The following is a 20,384-nucleotide window of genomic DNA, read 5'->3' on the forward strand; positions in this document are numbered from 1 at the left end:
ACAACAAACATATGTGTAATCATATTATGATGATGAGGGCTGAATAAGCAAAGACATTTACTCAAATACTATATTTATATATACTATATATATCACATACCCATCATCCTCATTAAAGTGCTCGCTCACTCTACATCTGAGACTTGAGATATTCATACTGTGGCTAGTTGAAAAGTTGTGAAGTTTCAAACTTCAGGACTGAGGCTGTGACTCTGAGAAGTATTTGATTATACCACAAAGAGGGAATAAGTGATGTCATCCATGACATCAGACAGGCGGGTGGAAGAACCTTGTCAGGTGCTGGATTCAAGATAAGTTTATTCTTGTGTTCTTTTTTTTTATTAAAAAAGGATGGGTAGACAAGCTGCTAATGCCCAATAGGGCATTATTAAGTAGGTTTATTATACCAAGTAAGAGTAACACGTAAACCTTCTGCACATATTTCATATATTTCAGACTAATTTGACCTCATTATTTCAGCTGAATTCCATGGGAATCTATAGTGATACTTAGTTAATTTTCTTTTTCAGAAATGCCACTGTAATTGACTATATGTAAGCAAACAAAGAAAAACATAACTAAGCAGGTCATATTTTATAAAGCGAACCTCTCATCCCAAGTTCAGCTTCAACTATAACTACTTCTAAGCTCAAAATATACAATTTAACAATTTACATTTTATATATATATATATATATATATATATATATATATATATATATATATATAAATTACAATACACAAGATACAAGATTCAGCGCACTCACCTTTCCACTAAACAGCAACTTCAATGTTGAAAGATTTTATTAGTTTTTTTTTTTTTTTTTAAACACCTAATCTAGGCAAAAATAATGGGGGTTTAGTTACATTATATGATCATACATTGCATAAGCCTGCCACAACGTCAATGTGCCCCATCTTTGGCAGGTCGTACACTAACAGCCTAATGCCTGCTCTTATGAGATTAACCCACTTACTTGGGGAAAAAATTACATCTGGGGCTCTTTGCAGTACAAGGCTAAATAGGGCCCAGGGATGAGGCACCTGTGACAGAGAGGGGTGCAAAACCAAGGAGTTGGCTAGACTCCCAAAAATAAATATATATATATATATATAACAAGGGGGGGTTGGCTGCACTCAACTGAACATGCATAAATGGGGGTGCTGTTGGGGGCCAAATTATACAATACATAAGATCCAGCGCACTCACCTGTCCAGTAAACAGCAACTTCAATGTTGAAAGATTGTATTTGTTTTTTTTAAAAACACCTAATCTAGGCAAAAATAATGGGGGTTTAGTTACATTATATGATCATACATTGCATAAGCCTGTCACAACGTCAATGTAACCCATCCTTGGCAGGTCCTTCACTAACAGCCTAATGTCTGCTCTATATATATAATTTAAAGCTAAATATACTAATAAATACCGTATATACTCGAGTATAAGCCGAGTTTTTCAGCCCATTTTTTGGGCTGAAAAACCCCAACTCAGCTTATACTCGAGTCAAGGTCTGTATTATGGCAATTTGCATTGCCATAATACAGACTGGGGGAGAGGGGGGCTGGCAGAGCTGTACTTACCTGTTCTGCAGCTCCTGTCAGCTCTCTCCTCCTCTGCGCTGTCCGGTCAGCACCTCGGTCAGCTCCCAGTGTAAATCTCGCGAGAGCAGTGTAAGCTGACAGAAGAGCAGAACGGACGGCGCAGAGGAGGAAAGAGCTGACAGGAGCTGCAGAACAGGTAAGTACAACTCTGCCAGCCCCCCTCTCCCCCCCACTGAACTGCCACTGGACCACCAGGGAAGGAGAGCCCCCCTCCCTGCCATATATCAAGCAGGGAGGGGGGACGAAAAAAATATATATAAATAAAATAAGAAATAATAAAAAAATAATAATAATAAAATAAAAATTAATAATAACAAAAAAAAGGGGTATAAGGACCACTATGGGAGGGGGGGGGTATAAGGACCACTATGGGAGGGAGGGGGGGGGGTATAAGGACCACTATTGGAGGGAGGGGGGTATAAGGACCACTATGGGAGGGAGGGGGGATATAAGGACCACTATGGGAGGGAGGGGGGGTATATGGACCACTATGGGAGGGATGGGGGGGATAAGGAACACTATGGGAGGGAGAAGGGGGATAAGGACCACTATGGGAGGGAGGGGGGGTATAAGGACCACTATGGGAGGGAGGGGGGGGTATATGGACCACTATGGGAGGGATGGGGGGGGGATAAGGAACACTATGGGAGGGAGAAGGGGGATAAGGACCACTATGAGAGGGAGGGGGTGGGATAAGGACCACTAGGGGAGGGGAGGGTAAGGACCACTAGGGGAGGGGTGAGTCAGGACCACTGGGGGGGGGTGAAGGAACACGGGGGTGGGGAGGTAAGGACCACTGAGGGAGGAGGAGGGGAAGTCAGGACATATGGGGGGGGAGGGGGCGGCAAAATGTTTTTTGCCTACGGCGGCAAATATCCTTGCACCGGCCCTGCACACACTGCATTCACACACTGCATTCATGCACACACACACTGCACTCATACACACACGCTGCACTCATACACACACACATACGCACACACTGCATTCATTATACACACACTGTAAATAAATATTCAATTAATATATTTTTTTTAGGATCTAATTTTATTTAGAAATTTACCAGTAGCTGCTGCATTTCCCACCCTAGTCTTATACTCGAGTCAATAAGTTTTCCCAGTTTTTTGGGATAAAATTAGGGGCCTCGGCTTATATTCTGGTCGGCTTATACTCGAGTATATACGGTATACGTTTATTATCTTTGAAAGGTGTTATAGTTTTACTTCTTCAATCCATTGTTTGCCATTCTCCGTCTGGGGGCAGTACACTATTTTAACACCCACCCTCCAGTCCTGGCTACCAAGCATTTCTCTTTGATAATATTTGTCCTGGTTTAAGTCACTTTCTCCAATAGGGCAATTCTTTCTAATAACATATGACTGCCAGCACTTTGGCTACGCAACATTTTATATTCCCCCTGCAAGAGTGAGAAATGCTTGCTATGGGAATATCACTATCAAAGAGAGCTGAGAACTGCACGTAGGAGGGTTCTCCTGTTCTGCTCTGTCACTCAATTCTCATCTTTGACTTGTATACTGCCGGTACAGAGAAGTCTATGCTGAGGATTAATTGACAGGCGTGACCATATTTGTAAGCACAATAAATTCCATACATGTGATAGCATTTCTAGTAGCAGTATGTATAGATTACATGTTATGCTCTTTAATATAATTCAACATTGTGTGAACAACATGTACATTTTTATATGTATTTTATTTATACATATTTTACCAGGAATGATACATTGAGATTTCTCTCATTTTCAAGTATGTCCTGAACCCACAATCCATATTAGCAGATACTTTACCAGTAACTGGCAAAATAAACCGAATTTCTGACTCATTCAAAGCAATACAAATCAAAGTAAAATCGTATGGTTTATTTCAAATGTACCTATGAATACCAGAAATGCAGAGTATATTATTGCATGTGCAATACTGATTGCATGTGCAAATTTGGATAGATTTATGTATACGTAACAGAAGCTTATAAAAGTCCTCATCAAATGGTGAACTTTTTGCTTAACGCGCCTGCGGTTCAGTGGTTTTCTGTTGCTATGAGAGAGGCATATATTCTGTTTTGCGATGCGGTCTTTAATAAGCAGTGGTAATTGCAGATTGTTGCATGCGTACCCGGAATCCCACAAACATTTTACTGAAGGGAGAATGCAAAGGATATCCATTATCTGAAAGTAATAGAGTGAAACTTATTTTTTCTAAGTTTAATGCATGAATCCTTTTTCTAGTCATGATTTCTGTGAAAAATGATGTCCTGTTGTTGTGCGTTAAATCCCCTGATATATTTAATGTGACTTTTTCTTTCTTTGGCAGGTTGATAATGTATGGTTTTGTTAAAGCCATGATGCGGCTGGGACAAATACAAATTGGTGACTTTCACTTCACAGACTGTTTATTTTTTGGCTCTTTGATGTCTGCTACTGATCCAGGTAATTGTCATCTTAAGAATTTACTTCCATTTCATTAGGCAGCAGGACTGATTTGTAAAGGAACACTTTATTCAGATTTGTATTTGTAGAGCACCAAGTATTCCAATTGTTTTAAATGTCATTTACAGTCATATTCACACAGTGTAGCTCTATGGGATTTGTTGTAATCTTTGCATAGAAATAGTATGATTGGGGGGTGGGGCCTGACCGCCGAGCGGAGTGGACGCAGGCAGCAAGAGCTCCTGCAATTACCGGCGATCTAAGCTCCGATATCCGCACAAAAGGCTCTGAAACTGGTCACCCAAGGGCTGTCAAACAGTGAAGCAATTGCGACCTCGGCAACGATGCCACACTTGTGGATGCCTCGCTCGAAATTGCTCGGCGGCACTATGAGGCCTACACTCACGCCAGGCGCGGGAGGGACGGCCGCTCTCCCGACGCCTACCTACTCGACTTACCTCAGTACGGGCCCACGTTCCCCCCCCTATGGACCGGCGGGGGTTATCCCGGTCCGTTTAAGGACGACATGTGGACTATCGGAGGCTGAAGGCAGTATGCATGAGGGCAACACGGGGCCTAGCAGCATGGCGCCTGCAGACCACGCTGCTGAGCCGGACCACACCCAGCCCCTACACGAGCGCTTAGACCTTCTGTTCCGTAGCTTCTGGGCACGACTGGAGCAGAGACAAGCCCAACATCTTATCACTAATTACAAGGTGGTGGATCCGGAGGAGAGCGTGTGGCAAGACGGGCAGATCCCGGGCAAGGCAGCCCCATACCAGCGGGCTGAGCGCCCTTCCAGGCAAGGGGTCAACAGGAGACTACCTCCAAGACACAAGCCACCTCGCAGGAGGGTTACCCGCCGACGACGGCGGAAGACCACCAGGACCCTTCGCTGCGCCCAGAATGGGAGAGACCCGGCCCTGAGCAGGACCCGAGTCTGTGGCCACAGGGTGTCGACCCTGCACGAGACCTGGAGCTGGGGAGCAACCCCCAACCGCACGCAAACCTCCCCCACACCACAACACCCACAACCGCTGCTCCAGGAGATGCCCAGTGATGGGGCTACTGCAGCTGAATTCCGGGACATTCCAGCACTGGCCATCGGATGAAGCACTCGACGCCGAGGCCTGCGGCAGACATGCCCTGCGAACGAACCGCGAGCATGTTCCAGCTGAAGAGCGGTGAAGTATACGCCTGGGGGGCCTTACACTTTGCCGATACCCTCACTTCTCCACTCCCCTGGCGTTATCTGTGACCCACATCCTGCTGGAGTTGGGTCCAACGTAAAAATGGGTGATCTAGTGACTTTCTGGACAATCTTTAGCGCATACCTGTATTGATAGTATTGTTTCAGCAGACTGCCGTTAAAATACAGCCCCTATTGAGGGAAGGTTCATATAGTGTTTAGCTAGCCCGACCCACGAGACTGTATGCATGTAAAGCCTAACATGTTCACCACTACTGTTAACATACTGACACTTCATAGCTTGCTCAATACATGCCACGCCAAGTTTCACTACATACTACTCGGCTGAGTACTGTAAGCGTTTGCCGTAACACCTACTACCTTACTAACATAAACCATTCCACTGGTGCGAGATAAGCTTGTCTATTGTAACACACCAAGCTCCTTACTCAAACACGGATAACTTAACTCACATTTTGCATATACCCTCTCTGGTAGAGCTTTGCTATGCTTTGTCCTGTTTAACACGTCTGCCTTTAATTAAATGCTGATATTAATCGAAATACACTTGATTGGCTCCAGGAGGCACTAAACTGTATCTTGTGAAACGCACCACCCCATCAGTCACACATTAAGCACCATTGAAATGTTTAGATCGTTGGGCCCAGGCAGACCAGCAAGGTAACCTAACTAGCATGCCAGGCAACCAGCACCAGCGCTAGGCCTCGTGCCGATGGGTTTTTATATAGCTCTAACAGATCAGCCCTAGCTCAGGTCATTCAGCCTATACGTTCATGTATAACTGCTCATGTTGATAAGGTCACCCCTGTCTTAAAGCATCTACTGTTAACCTGTTTAAATTGTGTTCCCGTTTACCGACTCATAAAAACATAAAAAAATGAGGCAATACCACTCTGGAAATGTAATGCACAATGTTTTTGCTGTACTAATCCACTTTGATGACTACCCATGCATTTCCCCCTTTTTTCTATTCTGTACCCCCCCACAAGTGCCTCAATAAAAGAAAGATTTAAAAAAAAAAAAAAAAAGAAATAGTATGATTGAGCTGCTGATTCACTCTAAACAATGAGTGTGTTGGGGATGAAAATCACTAAATATCCTAACCACCTATTCGCACAAATTGCAATTTTGCAAATTGTCTTTAAGTAACCAACATGTTTAATCTTCCACAGGGCCGCCATCAGGGGGTGACAACCATTTGGCCCCACGTGTAGCGGCGGAACTGCCACCGGTGCAGTTGCACCGGGGCCCACACTCTGATGGGGCCTATCGGGTGGCCCACGCACTTATGGCCACCCGTTGGGCCCTCTATCTTCAGGGGCCCAGGCAGCGCTGTGGCCGTGTAATAGCGCGACCGAGCCCCTTTTAAAAAAAAAAAAAAAAAAAAGCCGTGCAAGTGCTGCTGGGAGGAAGTGGTCACTTCCTCCCAGCTCACTACGCGCGGGAAATGAGACAGCCAGGCAGTGAAGAGGGAGAGCCGCGCTGACTCCCATCAGCCCCAGCCACCTTCCTGCAAAGAAAAGGTAAGTAACAGGAGGGTGGCTGAAAAATGAGCTATGAATGTCTGTCTGTATGTCTCTGTCTATATGTCTGTCTGTATGTATGCCAGTATCTATGTATGTATGTCTGTATGTCAAATGTGTGTATGAATGTCAGTGTATGTATGTCTGCATGTCATTATGAATGTGTGTATGTATGTATGCCAGCATGAATGCATGTCAGTATTAATGTATGTCTGTATGTCATTATGAATGTGTGTCTGTATGTCATTATGAATGTATGTCTGTGTCTGTATGTCCTTATGCATGTGTCTGTATGTATGTTAGTATGTGTCTTTCTGTCACTATGCATGCATGTGTCTGTATGTATGTGTGTGAATGTCTCCGTATGTGTGTGTCAGTATGTATGCCTATATGAGTGTATGTCTGTTTCAGTATGTGTGTCTGTTAGTATGTAACACACGTTGTGTCTGTGTCCTTTTGTATCAGTGAATATGTTTGTGTCTGTGTGTGTATTCCTGTGGGCGGGATTTGGAGGCGGTCCCTGTTGGCAGGTTTGGATGTGGGCCCCCGGGGGCCCAGACCCTGAGCTGAGTTAGGAGCCCCAAAATTTCTGGTGGCGGCCCGATTTTCCAATATAAACCTGTCTCTTTCCTTCCCTGGTCACAATGTGCGGTTTGTTTTGTTTATTTTACATCAGTCATACGTATCCGCTCACTGAAGTGGGATTATTACATAATGGATCTTTTAATGAGTCTAATTAAGATAATGAGTATTGCATTTAGTGATATATTTTGTGTATTGGATTTCTCTATTACACTGGCACCATCCCACCATTCAGCATTAAACCATTTTTTGATCAGTTTGACACTGAATGAGAGCCCTGGGCTCTTGTGACTCTCAACCTGTCCTTATTGCCTATTGGGCTGCAGGTGTCTGGGACCCTAATCTAGCATTTAACTGTTGAAATGGTTTCATACTAGACTAAGGGTCTATATTGAATAGAATGATTTATTAAGTGTGCGTTCCCGACTGGAGATAATCCCGGTGTTTAGATCATATATAAGTTTGACATTTAAAAAATAAATATATATTCCATTTACTCTGTAGAGGGCAAGCATCTCCTACTTTTAGAAGATTTAGCATGCTGCACCCAGATCTTGACTATGCTGTTTTTTTTCTATAGAGTTGAATTATTTGTAACCTTGAAGCCATAGATATATACATGATAGAGCACACATGTCATTGACGTGTGCCTACGGATCCTAGAAGGGCACAGCTGTGCAGCTTTAGGATATAAATAACATGAAAGTGTTTATTTCTAAACATTAATATCTCACTATGCCAATAAAATTATATAAAAATGTTATATTAGAATTTTTAAAGCAATACAATTATTACTTTGTAAGGTATCATTATCTATCAGTTACTTGCTGTTATTTATAGTTTTATATAAATATATATATATATATATATATATATATATATATATATATATATATATATAATTGTAAAGTACAGTGGAATTTTTTTTAATTAAATGCAAATAATAATAATTGTTTAGATTCCTGATAAAACCAACTTGATGCTTGCAAGAGTTCTATGAATGCCTTTCGGGTGTTGTCAAACATTATCCACGACCGTTTCTGATTTTCCCAATATTCACTTTTGCTCTTCCCAAATCTCCCATTTGCCTCTTCCACAAAACGTTTTTAAGGTTATAAGGTAGATGTTTCCTGTTTCTGTACTGTTTGCAATTAATTATTAGCAAATATAGCTGTAGCGGAACCATAGTCCTGACAGGGACTTTCCTCTGCTGGATCACCAAGAGTAGAAATAAGGAACAAGAAATTGCCAAGTAAATAGCCCACCTCCTCCCTAGTAACCGGACGACACACAATTCTGGGAGTACAACTGATGTTTATTTTGCCACACACTGCTTTTATGCATTGCCACTTGCATGGGGTTTCCACATCAGGAACACAAGGGTCTCTTTCCTAAGAGCCTTTGTGTTTAAGAGATAATTGAGTTCAAATTAGGATAACTCCATTATCTCTCAAATACAGAAACTTACAAACATTTTTAACATACCCCAAAAATACACGAAAATAATACAGGTACCCCTCAAAAATCATATTTCCGAATAGCCCAGATTAGAGCACACAACATATCCAAAAAGCACTCAGATCTGTTTGGTAGAACAAAAGTTCTGTTCGACTAAAGATTTAATCGACTGGCCGGGAGGGGATAGCCCAAAACCGTTCCAAGGGATTGGGCAGAATGGCCGGTCGGCTTTCAGAGGTTCCTGTGCGAATACCGATGAACGCTCCCCCTGGCTGCTATGGAGCGAATGCTCCTCCTGTTCGGTAGATCATATCTCCCAAATGCTGCTCGTCTAGTTGGTCAGGCAGCGGTACCATCTTTGCCCGGCTTTCGCGGAGATGCAAGGCCGAAAATAGTTCCAGGCATTCGACGATCATCTAACCCTGCCTGCATTCGTGAGACAAAATGGTAGCCATGCACTGGAGCAGTGTGTTCGGTTATACGAATGGTGGCCACCAAGGGAAAGCACTCAAGCATAGGTGTCAAGTTGTTAATTTGTTCAAGAAATTCCAACTCTCTATCATCCCAACAATTTTCAGGGTCCATACCAGCAAATCCAGGGCCAGACTCAATGTGAATCCAATGTTAAGCTACTTGAGTTCTCAAGAAGGTTTTCAGCTTATGGAAACCTGACAGCAGTTTATGGCTGCAGACTTTTCCATCCGTTCAATTGTTAAGGTAGAACTTGTTTGAAATCTGCATGGAAAGATTGGAGACGCTTGGTGAACTGTAAAATCTCTAAGCCAGTGGTAGGAAACTTTTGGTACTCCAGATGATTTGGACTACATCTCCCATAATGTTGTTGCCGTCATTATGCTGGCAAAGCATCAGGGGACATGTAGTCCACAGCCTCTAGAGGGCCAAAGACTGCTCTAGGCACTATAGTTAGTTTTCCTACACGTTTACAAAGCTGTGCCTTACAAAGAAAGCATTAACTTTTCTGGATAAACTTCTATAAATGATGACAATTGGCCAAGTGGAGTTTAATTACCGGTTCCCTTCCAACCTCACACTGTGTCTAAACGTATAAGTACTCCAACAGTAAAATATTGTAAGGTTGATAAAAAAAAAAAAAAATCTGATAAATACTGATTACATAGAGATAAGCAATAGATAAAATATTAGAAAATAGCCAATGTTACTTACTTTTTATGTTGTGCAGCAGATGCAAAATGTAGATCCTTATAATTCAGCTGAGAAATTTTCCACCAGAGTTGTAAAAATAAGATGGAAGATAATTTGTGAAGGTTTTCTCAAGTACAATAGCATTAAGCTTAATTAGCTCCTCTTTCTGGTGATATGGTTCCAGCATTAATAACAAGGTCTTTTTCAAATTGAGGTTATTCATTATTTAGTTCGAGAACAGATGAGTGTTGTGACTGGACCAATAAAAAAATATATTATCAAGCACGTCCTTGATTAATGTGAGATAGAACTTTTTTTTTTTTTTTTTGTAATATCATCTACAGCAATTCATATTCATTATTCAAACACTAATGAAAAAAAGTGACATAATCCCCTGAACTATCGGGCTAACACAACCAAACATGAAAGCAGTTTTTTTTTATTCAGAAAAATTAGAATTCATAGCTTTTTATAGGTGTTCTCACTATGTTTGTATTTCTTTTTGTATTGTATTAACCTTTTGATCTTTAATAAGAAGTAGACCAAGGACTGATATTGTAACTTTAGAAAATGTTGTCTTTAGTGCTTGTGCGTGGGCTTAACATAGTTACAGGTGTATCCCCAACAAGCTTCATTGTACACTAACATGAAGCGTAAAAACAAATTTCATCTGCAAGGAATTAGCTCAATAAAAATCAATAAGAACAGTAATAGCATTTGTCGTTCAGCTGCCTGTGCTGAATTTTTACTTTCAATGCTCAAACTTTTTCCTATAACTTTCCAAACAAGAATAAGTCTAGATGATTTTCCCTTATTTTTGCCCACCGAAACAACATAAAACTATAAAAAAAAAAACAACTTTACAATATATATATATATTTTTAAGTGCAACAAATTCCACAGCACTGAACAATGAGTAAACGAAACATGAGAGTAGTTTATTACCAAATAAATTGAAGAGGGTTAAATGAGATTATAGTCCAAAGAAATGTAAGTACAATTCAAATCCAACCATCCCACACACCACTCTTTCCAAGTTAACGAGATTTTAATTTAAATGAAATTTGTGTCTGAAGTATTTGCCCATGCCTTATGAGATCCTGAGCTTCTGCCAATACCCATGACACCTTTAGGGTATATCTGTTTATCCAAAGAATATAATGAGAATATTTCCATACAAAGGTTTTTTTTTACTAATTTGAGAAGATATGCAACCAATTTAACCTACAAATCTGCTCATTCACCCCAAAACCAATGCATTTCAACTTGATAATCTTGGCCTTCATATAGACGTGAAATGTGGGAATATATATGATAATGTTCAAATGCAACTTGAGAACTTGCTAATCTGTATAGTTAAAGGGATACTATAGTGCCAGAAATACAAAACTGTATTCCTGTCACTATAGCACCTTCTGACTCCTCCCTCACTCACGCCCCCCACTTACTTACCTAATTCAAGTGCCGATGTCCCTCGGCACTGGGTTGATGCTTCGGCCCCTCCGACTTCCCGCAATGAGCGGGAGCTAATGCCCATGCACGGCAAATGCCGCGCGCTTTAGACCTCCCCATAGAAAAGCATTGAATCAATGCTTTCCTACGGGGAAAAAATCTGACGCTGGATGACTTCAAGCAGAGCCACTGGAGGCAGACAAGTGCTGCAATGTAAACATTACAGATTCTCTGGAAGTGCAATGTTTAACATAGCAGCACTAAGTGCAAAAAGAATATTGCACCCAGACCACTACAATTAGCTGTAGTGGTCTGGGCGCCTATAGTGTCCCTTTAATTTAATAAACAGCCCATTCACCCATTTATGGAGACAATGTACATTTCTCTATTGGGTTGTTTCTTGTGCTTCCCCATATTTCTCTCCTGCTCTTTTATTAAAATTCTTAATGTTTCTTTGCACCATACTCTTAAGTGTCAAATAGGTGTAATTGACCAAGGGATCTTCCATTTTCTCTAGGGCCAGAATAGACTGCTAGGGAAATTGGAGAGAGTCTTAATTGGAAGCCCCTCTTTCTGTTAAGTATAGAGTCTTGCAATCAGATTTCTACTTAAGCTAAATATTTTCTTTAATATGGGGAGATATACCGCAATACTGGTAGCAAAGGGACCAATAACTCCTTTGGTATCTTTTTTCAAATAAACAGTTTGATGTCTATTAAATTACCAGGAATTTTACCATACGAACAGGGAAAACACTGCAGACTAAGTATTTTTTGTAAGACTCTTTAGGAGCCCTTTTCTCTCTCCAATATGCAACATGCAGAATGTACCACACAGGAAAGCATCAACATTGGTGTTTTACTCTTCACACTGTGGAAAATGGCCCAGCAGTGATTTTTAGAGATATACATAATTCAGTTAGATAGCTGTACTAAAGAACCTTCTCAGATCGCTAGAGCATAGCAATTTGTCTTGTGCAAGCCTGAGAGTACAGCAGTAATGTGAGCTCCTGGCAGAGAGATATATAAATCCCCCAGGAACTGAAAGACAGATCAAAGGGTAATATGGTTGCCAGGCTGGAGAAAAATGATCTGATGCTCTTCCAATCCACGGTACTCTTCTGCTGCCTTGATGATGGCCTTGTTCCTACTTGTTGCTTGGCCACTAAATATATTGTGGTCCTCCGTTTACTATTGTACACTGAACTGAAGATGGTGAATCCATGTCATGTGGTTTGGACACCCAGCCTAAAAAAAACTGCCTAGTAACTTTATTAGAGATCCATTTTTTATTCCAAGATATAGTCAACTCACCTTTTCTTTTTTACAGAAATTCACACAACTGGAGACATAGGTAGTATGATTACGCTTAAGATACTGTGATCATCTACAATGAGGCAAAAAAGTTATAAGCATTGTATGTTACCGAAGCTTAATTCCTGTCTTTAACATACAGAGAGCTTAGTAAATAGTAATATCTCAAGTATCTCCTGCTTCATTAGAGGTTTGTTAGCATCAAGCCATTGCACACACTATTAATGTAATGGGAAAATTACCAGGTTAATGCTACCTATCTAGCTTCATTAACTATTGTGTTGTGATTAATGGCTCTTTAAGTTGGTTGTCGATAGCCTATGAGTGTATTGTGTGCATTGTGTTCACCCTGAGTTAAGACACAAAGCCACAACATTCCATCAATTGTTAAGTTGAACATATTAAAAGTAGCCATTAATTAAGAGTCTACCATACAGAAAGGTAAGCATGCTACAGTTGGCGTTCAGTGGGCTTCATGGCTAGAATTTCAGACATGTATTACATATGTTAGAAGTCATTTATTTTAATATTCACGTCCCTGATTTATTACCTGCTTATAATTGTGCATCACTGCTTTACGATAAAATATTTATCATATACAGTTAAATACAGTTAAAACCGGTGGATGCAGCAGGCTTAGTATAATAGTTGTAAGCATTATTTCGTTTACATTGCTTTTTTAAAATAATACGAATTTCAAATAATATTTCAGTGACCGTACTGGCTATATTCCATGAACTACACGTGGATACAGATCTTTACACACTGCTATTTGGGGAAAGTGTCCTGAATGATGCTGTTGCTATTGTCCTGACGTAGTAAGTACTATAATCTTCTTTTCTAATTTGTTTGCTGATGTCAGTTTATTGAGATTAAAGAAAGTAAATTTAATTCATGAGTAACATCTTGAGAAATTAATTTTAGATATATTGTAGAATTCTTCATTTAAAGATCATTACCATCTGTTAGCAAAACTACCTTTTAATTATGTGCAAAATTTGAAAATTCAAATCTGTAAGCAAGGACTTTAATGCCAAATTAAAATTACTGAAAGTTAAAAAGGTATTCATTAAAGTTTAAATATGTTTTTCACCAATCAAACATAGTATATGCATTACCAGAATATTGATGTGGATAAGGAAATAATCATACTCTACAACACTTACGGACTTGACTGGGAAGCCTGCATAAATAGTAGAACTCTAGGTGAATAGTGGAAATATCTTGAAGAGAATGGTTATAAATGTGAATTAGCACCTTTAAAAAACAAAAAAATAAAGAATTATCTTACATAAAATAAATTGTATTATGTAATCTGCTCTATTAAACTCGGCAAAGAAAGTATTTTTGTAATATTTAAAGTGCATATTAATACAATTTTAGTGTATGCATTGTTCTTGACAAATATGTAATATCAGTAAGCCATTAACATTATGGTGAGGAGGTGTGTTGAAGTGCCTATTTGAATGTATTATGTGGCATTCTGGGAGAGTTCTGAAAATACAATGTTTCAAAGCTGCTATGTCTTGAGTAGATTTTAGACAGGCATTGTTTTATCAGTGGAAACTACAGTCATGCTGATAGGCAGGCTAGGCACATGACAGCAATATAACATTTATCCCAGATTGGATATTATGCACAAATGCATTTTGGAATGTGGTTATTAGATATGTGCAATTCACTTCAGTCAGAATTTAAATTCAGACGAATTTCGACAATTTGGACATTGCCGAAGTGACGAATTCCGAAGTGCTTCGGATTTCTGAAAAGTGGCAAAACAGGAGAGGGAGGGAAAATTAAGGAAATGATGACAGGAATCTAACCCTAGCACTAACCCTGCCCCTACCCTTAACCCTACTCTTTAACCCTACCCCTAACCTAACCTCTAACAATAGTAGGGTTAGGTTAGGGGTAGGGTTAGGGAATTGCCAAAGTCCCGAATTTCAGAACTGCCGAACCAAATTTTTTGCCAATACACATCCCTAGCGGTTATAATGTACAGTGAGTTCAAAACATATGTTTGCAGCCATTTTGATGGAGAAACAAAAATCTTAATTTAAGAATATTTTTTTATCTAAATGTATGTTGATGGTTTTAACCAATTCCAAACTACTTAATCAGTGGTTCCCAAACCAGTCACCAAAGATTTAGGGATTACCCAGTTGTGTCTAATGTGTTTTTAGAAAAGAAAAAAACAACACCTTAGACACAACAGAGTAATCCCTGGAAATGTCCATGCAGCTTGATAGTGTTTAATAATACATTAGATAAAACTACACTTTATAAAGATACATAAAATAACATGAGCTAAATAACATGGAAGTGGGATAGAGTACAAAATCATGATTTTCACACTGAATTTGGTATGGTTACCAAGTAACGGAGTCTAGAGAAAGTAACAAAGTGTTGATTTTTATAGATATGATTTAATATAAAATCAAAGATAGCATAGATGTTGAGAAGTAAGTGAAGATCAGTAGTTGGACATAAGAGAATCGGGAAGTAAACGTGTCTGATGTTTTATGAATCCAAGAGAAACTCTTCAAATCCTTTCCAAGGGCTGTTTCATTAAAGTACAGTAGGCTGAGGCAAGATTGAAGAAAGTCAAAGAGATCATTGGAGCAGAAGTGTAGTCAAGCGGTTGAACGTATTGTGCTGTGTAAGCTTGGCAATAAAAGGAAGGAGAGAGAAATGAACTTGCCAGTTCTGTATTGTATGCTTTTAAGGACATACTTCTTTGTGAAAGTGGGTAATGAGAGCTGCATAATGATATAGGAGAAATTCATATTTGTTTAAATCAATTGTTTTCACAGAACAACTGATAAACAATTCCACTAGGTCTAAAATGAATTTAATCAGAATATTTACAAATTAAAATAAAATAATAGCAAACCTGTCTATAACAAGAAGTAAAAAAAAAATCAGAAAGTAAAAATAGCCAAGTTCCAAAATATATTTATATCTATACCTTCTCGATTGAAAGTTTGTAAACTTTCCAGAATTAGCCATGCTGTGTTGCTTAACGTGAAAAGAAGGAAACTAAAGCCCAAACAAAGACAAAAATAGTTTTTCTTACCATTATCATGTTGGATGATGACATGAACCTTTTAGAATTCTTACCTGGTGGCACTTCCTTTAGGAACTCCAGACAAGTGTTTTATGTACCAGATGTTTTCTCCTGCAGATTGGCGTAGAAGAATTTGGCTTGTTCATCTTTTCTGAATCTCTGTATGAAGTACTTGCAATGTCACAAGAATAGGACTTTGGATTGTCCATACCAAAATGCTTAATTATTGCTTATAATAAGATTTAACTGTATAACTGGGATAATTGTCATACATCAACACCTACAACTTCATAAGCTTCATTTTACTGAAGCATTCTCTGATTCCAAATTAGTTTTTTTCTCAGTAATTGCTAGTAATCTAATTGCAGATCAAGTCGTAATACTCTGACTGCAATATGGACCACAGTACTTTGCGATGCACATTTTTAAAATTGTTGGTCTGTAGTGTTTTATTTTCTCCCAGGCATACCACTTGTGACATTTTTGCAGTTTGTCAACCATACCCTCTTTTATCTGTCTTCAACTTCCATATTATTTTTTACAATCTCGATCATGAGACAGTTGTCAGTGATTTTTTTGGGTAGCAGTGGATTACTCAAATATTTTCCTTATGCCAAATTCATCAACAGTACTATAAGCCAATGTGAGAGATGAATGCTGACTTTTATTAGACATGTTGACATTCACTATGAACTTTTTGAGTGTCATGAACATTGCTGTTGGATTGATTTTTCTGGAAAGATTAACAACAGTAATTCTTTTTCTCCATTTGGAGACTGTCTGATCATGGATATTGTACTATAAGATGAAGTCTATAACTGGTTTTGCAACACTTATTATTTTTTATTAAAGGGACAATATAGGCACTCAGACCACATCATCTTAAAATGGCATGGGTGCAGCCCCCCTGTCTGTTTTCAGAGAAACTGTTTACACTGCAGGACTAAGTCCACCATTGGCTGTCTTCCAGACAGCCACTAGATGTCAGGATTACAAGTTTATCCAGCACGCAGTACTGTGTCACACCTAGGACTAAGGATAACGTATAACCGGACCTTAGAATGGCCGGACTAAACTTCTCCAAGAATAGTCAAAATACTTGCCAAGGTCAGGGACACAGAATCCTACACAAAGATGAGGGAAAGCCAAGGATACCAGATATCAGGGAAGTCAAAACAAAGCCAAAGTCAAATACCAGAAAATCAAGGTCAGGAACGCACTCTTGGATACCCTTAGACATGAAACCACAACAGGGCAATGAGCAAGAGGAGAGTTGTGTTTAAAATACCCCTGTCGTGGATCCGACTGGTTGTAACAGATCTTTGACCCCAAAGGCAATTACCAGGTGTGCATGATTGCTGCTCAGCACCAACCCACCTGTGGATTTGATTGGCCATGCACATTACCTTTGACCCCAAAAGTAATTACCAGGTTTGCATGATTGCTGCTTGGCACAACTTTAACTGTCAGGATGGTAATGTTGCTCGGCACAACTTTTCCTGTCAGGACGGTAATGTTGCTCGACACAACTTTTCCTGTCAGGACAGTAAATGCCATTAACCACATTTTTATGTGCGGATGAATATGGGACACTAGAGACGTTTCCTGCTTTCTAAGTGAGTTTATCTCTGTGAAACAATGTTGGATGTCTCTAAAGTGAGATGAATTCTATAGTACTTTACATTGCGGAGGATGAGATGAATCCAGTAGCTGGTATAACACGGCAAATATTTAATCATTATTAGAACCGACTTTGGCTGGTTCTAGTTTTCGCTGTCTCTCCATTGCCCGGACCTCGGCTTGTATTTCGACTGCTCTTTACTCTGTCTGATGTTTGGACCGGCCACTCTAGGGCCGGGTTGGGCGTTTGTTTCCTTTGTCTGTTCCTTGCTGTCCTGGACTCTGCGTGTTGGGGTTATACTCCGTGGCACCAGATTATTTTCTTTAAAATAATATTATGCAACATTCTAATACAATTACTGGCTAGCAGCACTGGACAAGTTCACATGTTGTTGAGGTTGCCTGGATCTAGACTCTTTTGAGTTTAGTGATGATTTCGCTCAGTTGCCCAAACTTTAGGATCTACCATTGCCGTTTGCATTGCACTAGAGCAGTTTAAAGAATTCCAAAAGTTTAGCTTTTATTGTACCCAAGGAAAGGTTTCAGATTACTTTCCTGAATTCTCAAAGTAATAGTTAGCAGGTTTTCCAAATTATGTCCTTGGAGGATCTTCTGATAAGTTAATTAACCTGTGATGATGCAATAAAATCATGAAAATCCCTCCTTCTCAAAAAAAAAAGAAAAAGAAAGAAAAGCTGTGCTACTGTTCAAAATGAAAACAAATACCAACAACTTGGGAGGAGAAGAAGAATTTCCTTAATAATATAGAAAGCAGGATATAAAGGCTAATCCTTCTTTATTGTGTTCGTTTCCCAGTAAAATACCTGGAGGATAAACTGATCACAAGAAGAATGGTATTTGTTTTCCAAAGTTCACATGAAATTCGCCTGACTTAAGAAGGTATTCACATTGTTTATAAAGGAAGGGAAATTTAAAAGATACATTGGCTTTTTTTTAATTGACAAGTCCCTTTTGTGTTAGAGACAAAAAACACGCAGTACTATATTAATACTATTGCTTGTAAGTGTAAATCAGAACATATTTAGTTTTGTTTTTTGTACTTTTTGCTTAGTAAGATGTGTGCACTAATGAATATCCTAATTAACAGCATAATGGACCTTCATGAATTTACAAATGTTTTTTCATCACAATGAAGATACAATTCTTGATCATTAGCGCACATGTGATTTTTAATTCTTTATTTTATTTGTGCATGAATAAAACATATCAGGCTTACAATGCCACAACAGCATGGAAAAGAGGGTACTGCACTTTTTTATACATATTTTTGTCGCTTATCTAGTATTTTATACTGATCCGCTTATCAGAAGTGGTGAGGTACAAGGTTAAGCAGATCTGGTTATGAGATGCATATTATTGGTTAACTACGCGTTTTTAACAATAATTATCGTTTAGCAAGCATAAAGTATAATAAGAAAATATATTTAGCTTTTGTTAAATACGTTAAGGCAATATGCATAGGGATATACAGCCCCCTAGGTCAGCTTGGGTTTGCCTGAGATCGCCTTTCGATATTGAACTGCCTATGTTCCTAGCCTATAGAAGGAGAGAATCACGTGGTTCTGTTCTCAGGATCACATATATGCAATTTTTAAATTAACAGGATAATTCAAACGTATACGAGTCATAATATGCAAGGGGAACATTTGCATTTAGAGGGAACTAAAAAGAAAAAAGACAAAGTGGAGTTGTGTTTTGCTATGGAGTGGTCGGCAGTTTACTCAGCCTGTGCCTGTAGAGGGGGGGGACACTGTCCTTAGCCAGCTGGAAACAGGAGTCCATCTCGGTCACCCAACCCCTTCCCTGGAGGCTGGATATGTGCGCTGGGAGTGAGGGCAGGCGAGGTGGTCGGTGGTGAGAGCAGTCAGGAGGCTGGTGTTGCGTGCAGGAGCCCTGTTGCCATGCAGCGGAAGAATGTTCTTCCAGCCAGCTTTCGGATCCGGTGCCCGTTTCATGGTGTCTCGCTTCGGTGATCCCGTTGTGGCCCTGCAGGTTCTTTTTAGGTGATGGCAGGTAGTGCCCTCAGGTCTGTGGGTGGGTGCTTGGTGGCAGCCCCTGTTCCTCTGCTTGCGTGGCCCGCTTACCCTGGGCTTCACTCGTCTCCTCCGCCTTTCATCAGAGTATGCCTTATGAGCCTGCCGACTGATCAAGCTTGGTGCGTAGCGGGGAGGGTGAGGTGGGTCAGGTGGCGGTTTCGCGGTTCGTGGTCTGCTCTCGAGCCTCTTCCAGAAGGCTGTGAATAGCCTATCAAGGCGGACCTCTAGCGGCTCCAGTTGGTCCCATGTGGTGGGGGTCCATGTGGAGTCCGCCATCTTGTCCACTGCTGCGAGTCTCAGTAGTTTTCGGGTTACCCCGTCGTCGTTTGGCAGCAGGTATTGGGTAGCTGGGACCGGGATAACCCCCGCCGGTCCATAGGGGGGGGAACGTGGGCCCAGTCTCTTTCTGTAAGCCGTCGCTGGCGGTGGGGGAGCGGCCGCCTCCTCCACGCCAGCCTTGCTTGTAGGCCTCGGGTTGCGGTGCTGGGTGTTCTGCAGTCGATGCCTGGTGTTTGGCACCAACTCGTAGCCCTTGTCAGCAGCTCTTTGTTGGTGGCCCATTGGGCGAGTTTTGGGTCGTTTTGATGCCCTTTATACGGCAGATTTGGCGTTTGGAGCGGGAGCAGTACTGACCTGCGTCCGCTCGGCTCTGCGTCCAGGCCCCGCCCCCCACATGTGATTTTTAAACAAAACAGATCATTTAAGTTGAGTGAAAAGAACATCATAATTACAGAAGATAGAATTGAAGATTATGCTAGCGTTAGTGTACTTATAATATTAATTTTAGTAATGACAGGAGGCGAGTATTTTGCATTAAACTCTCTTTACTAACTCCACATAGCAGTAAAGAAAAGTGAAAACATTAACCAATCAAAATGCAATAGTAA

At 40.3% G+C, this 20,384-nt stretch overlaps 1 protein-coding gene across 1 annotated transcript in view; it reads left to right on the forward strand.

Moving 5' to 3' along the window:
- SLC9A9 (solute carrier family 9 member A9) overlaps positions 1 to 20,384 on the forward strand; it is an 807,694-nt gene that overhangs the window by 167,977 nt on the left and 619,333 nt on the right. Inside the window, exons 5-6 of the mRNA XM_063442493.1 lie at positions 3,936 to 4,051; positions 13,466 to 13,571. Coding sequence (XP_063298563.1) covers positions 3,936 to 4,051; positions 13,466 to 13,571 — 222 coding nt within the window. The remainder of the gene's footprint in view (positions 1 to 3,935; positions 4,052 to 13,465; positions 13,572 to 20,384) is intronic.

Source organism: Pelobates fuscus, chromosome 2, assembly GCF_036172605.1.
Source record: "Pelobates fuscus isolate aPelFus1 chromosome 2, aPelFus1.pri, whole genome shotgun sequence".
Lineage (NCBI taxonomy): Eukaryota > Metazoa > Chordata > Amphibia > Anura > Pelobatidae > Pelobates > Pelobates fuscus.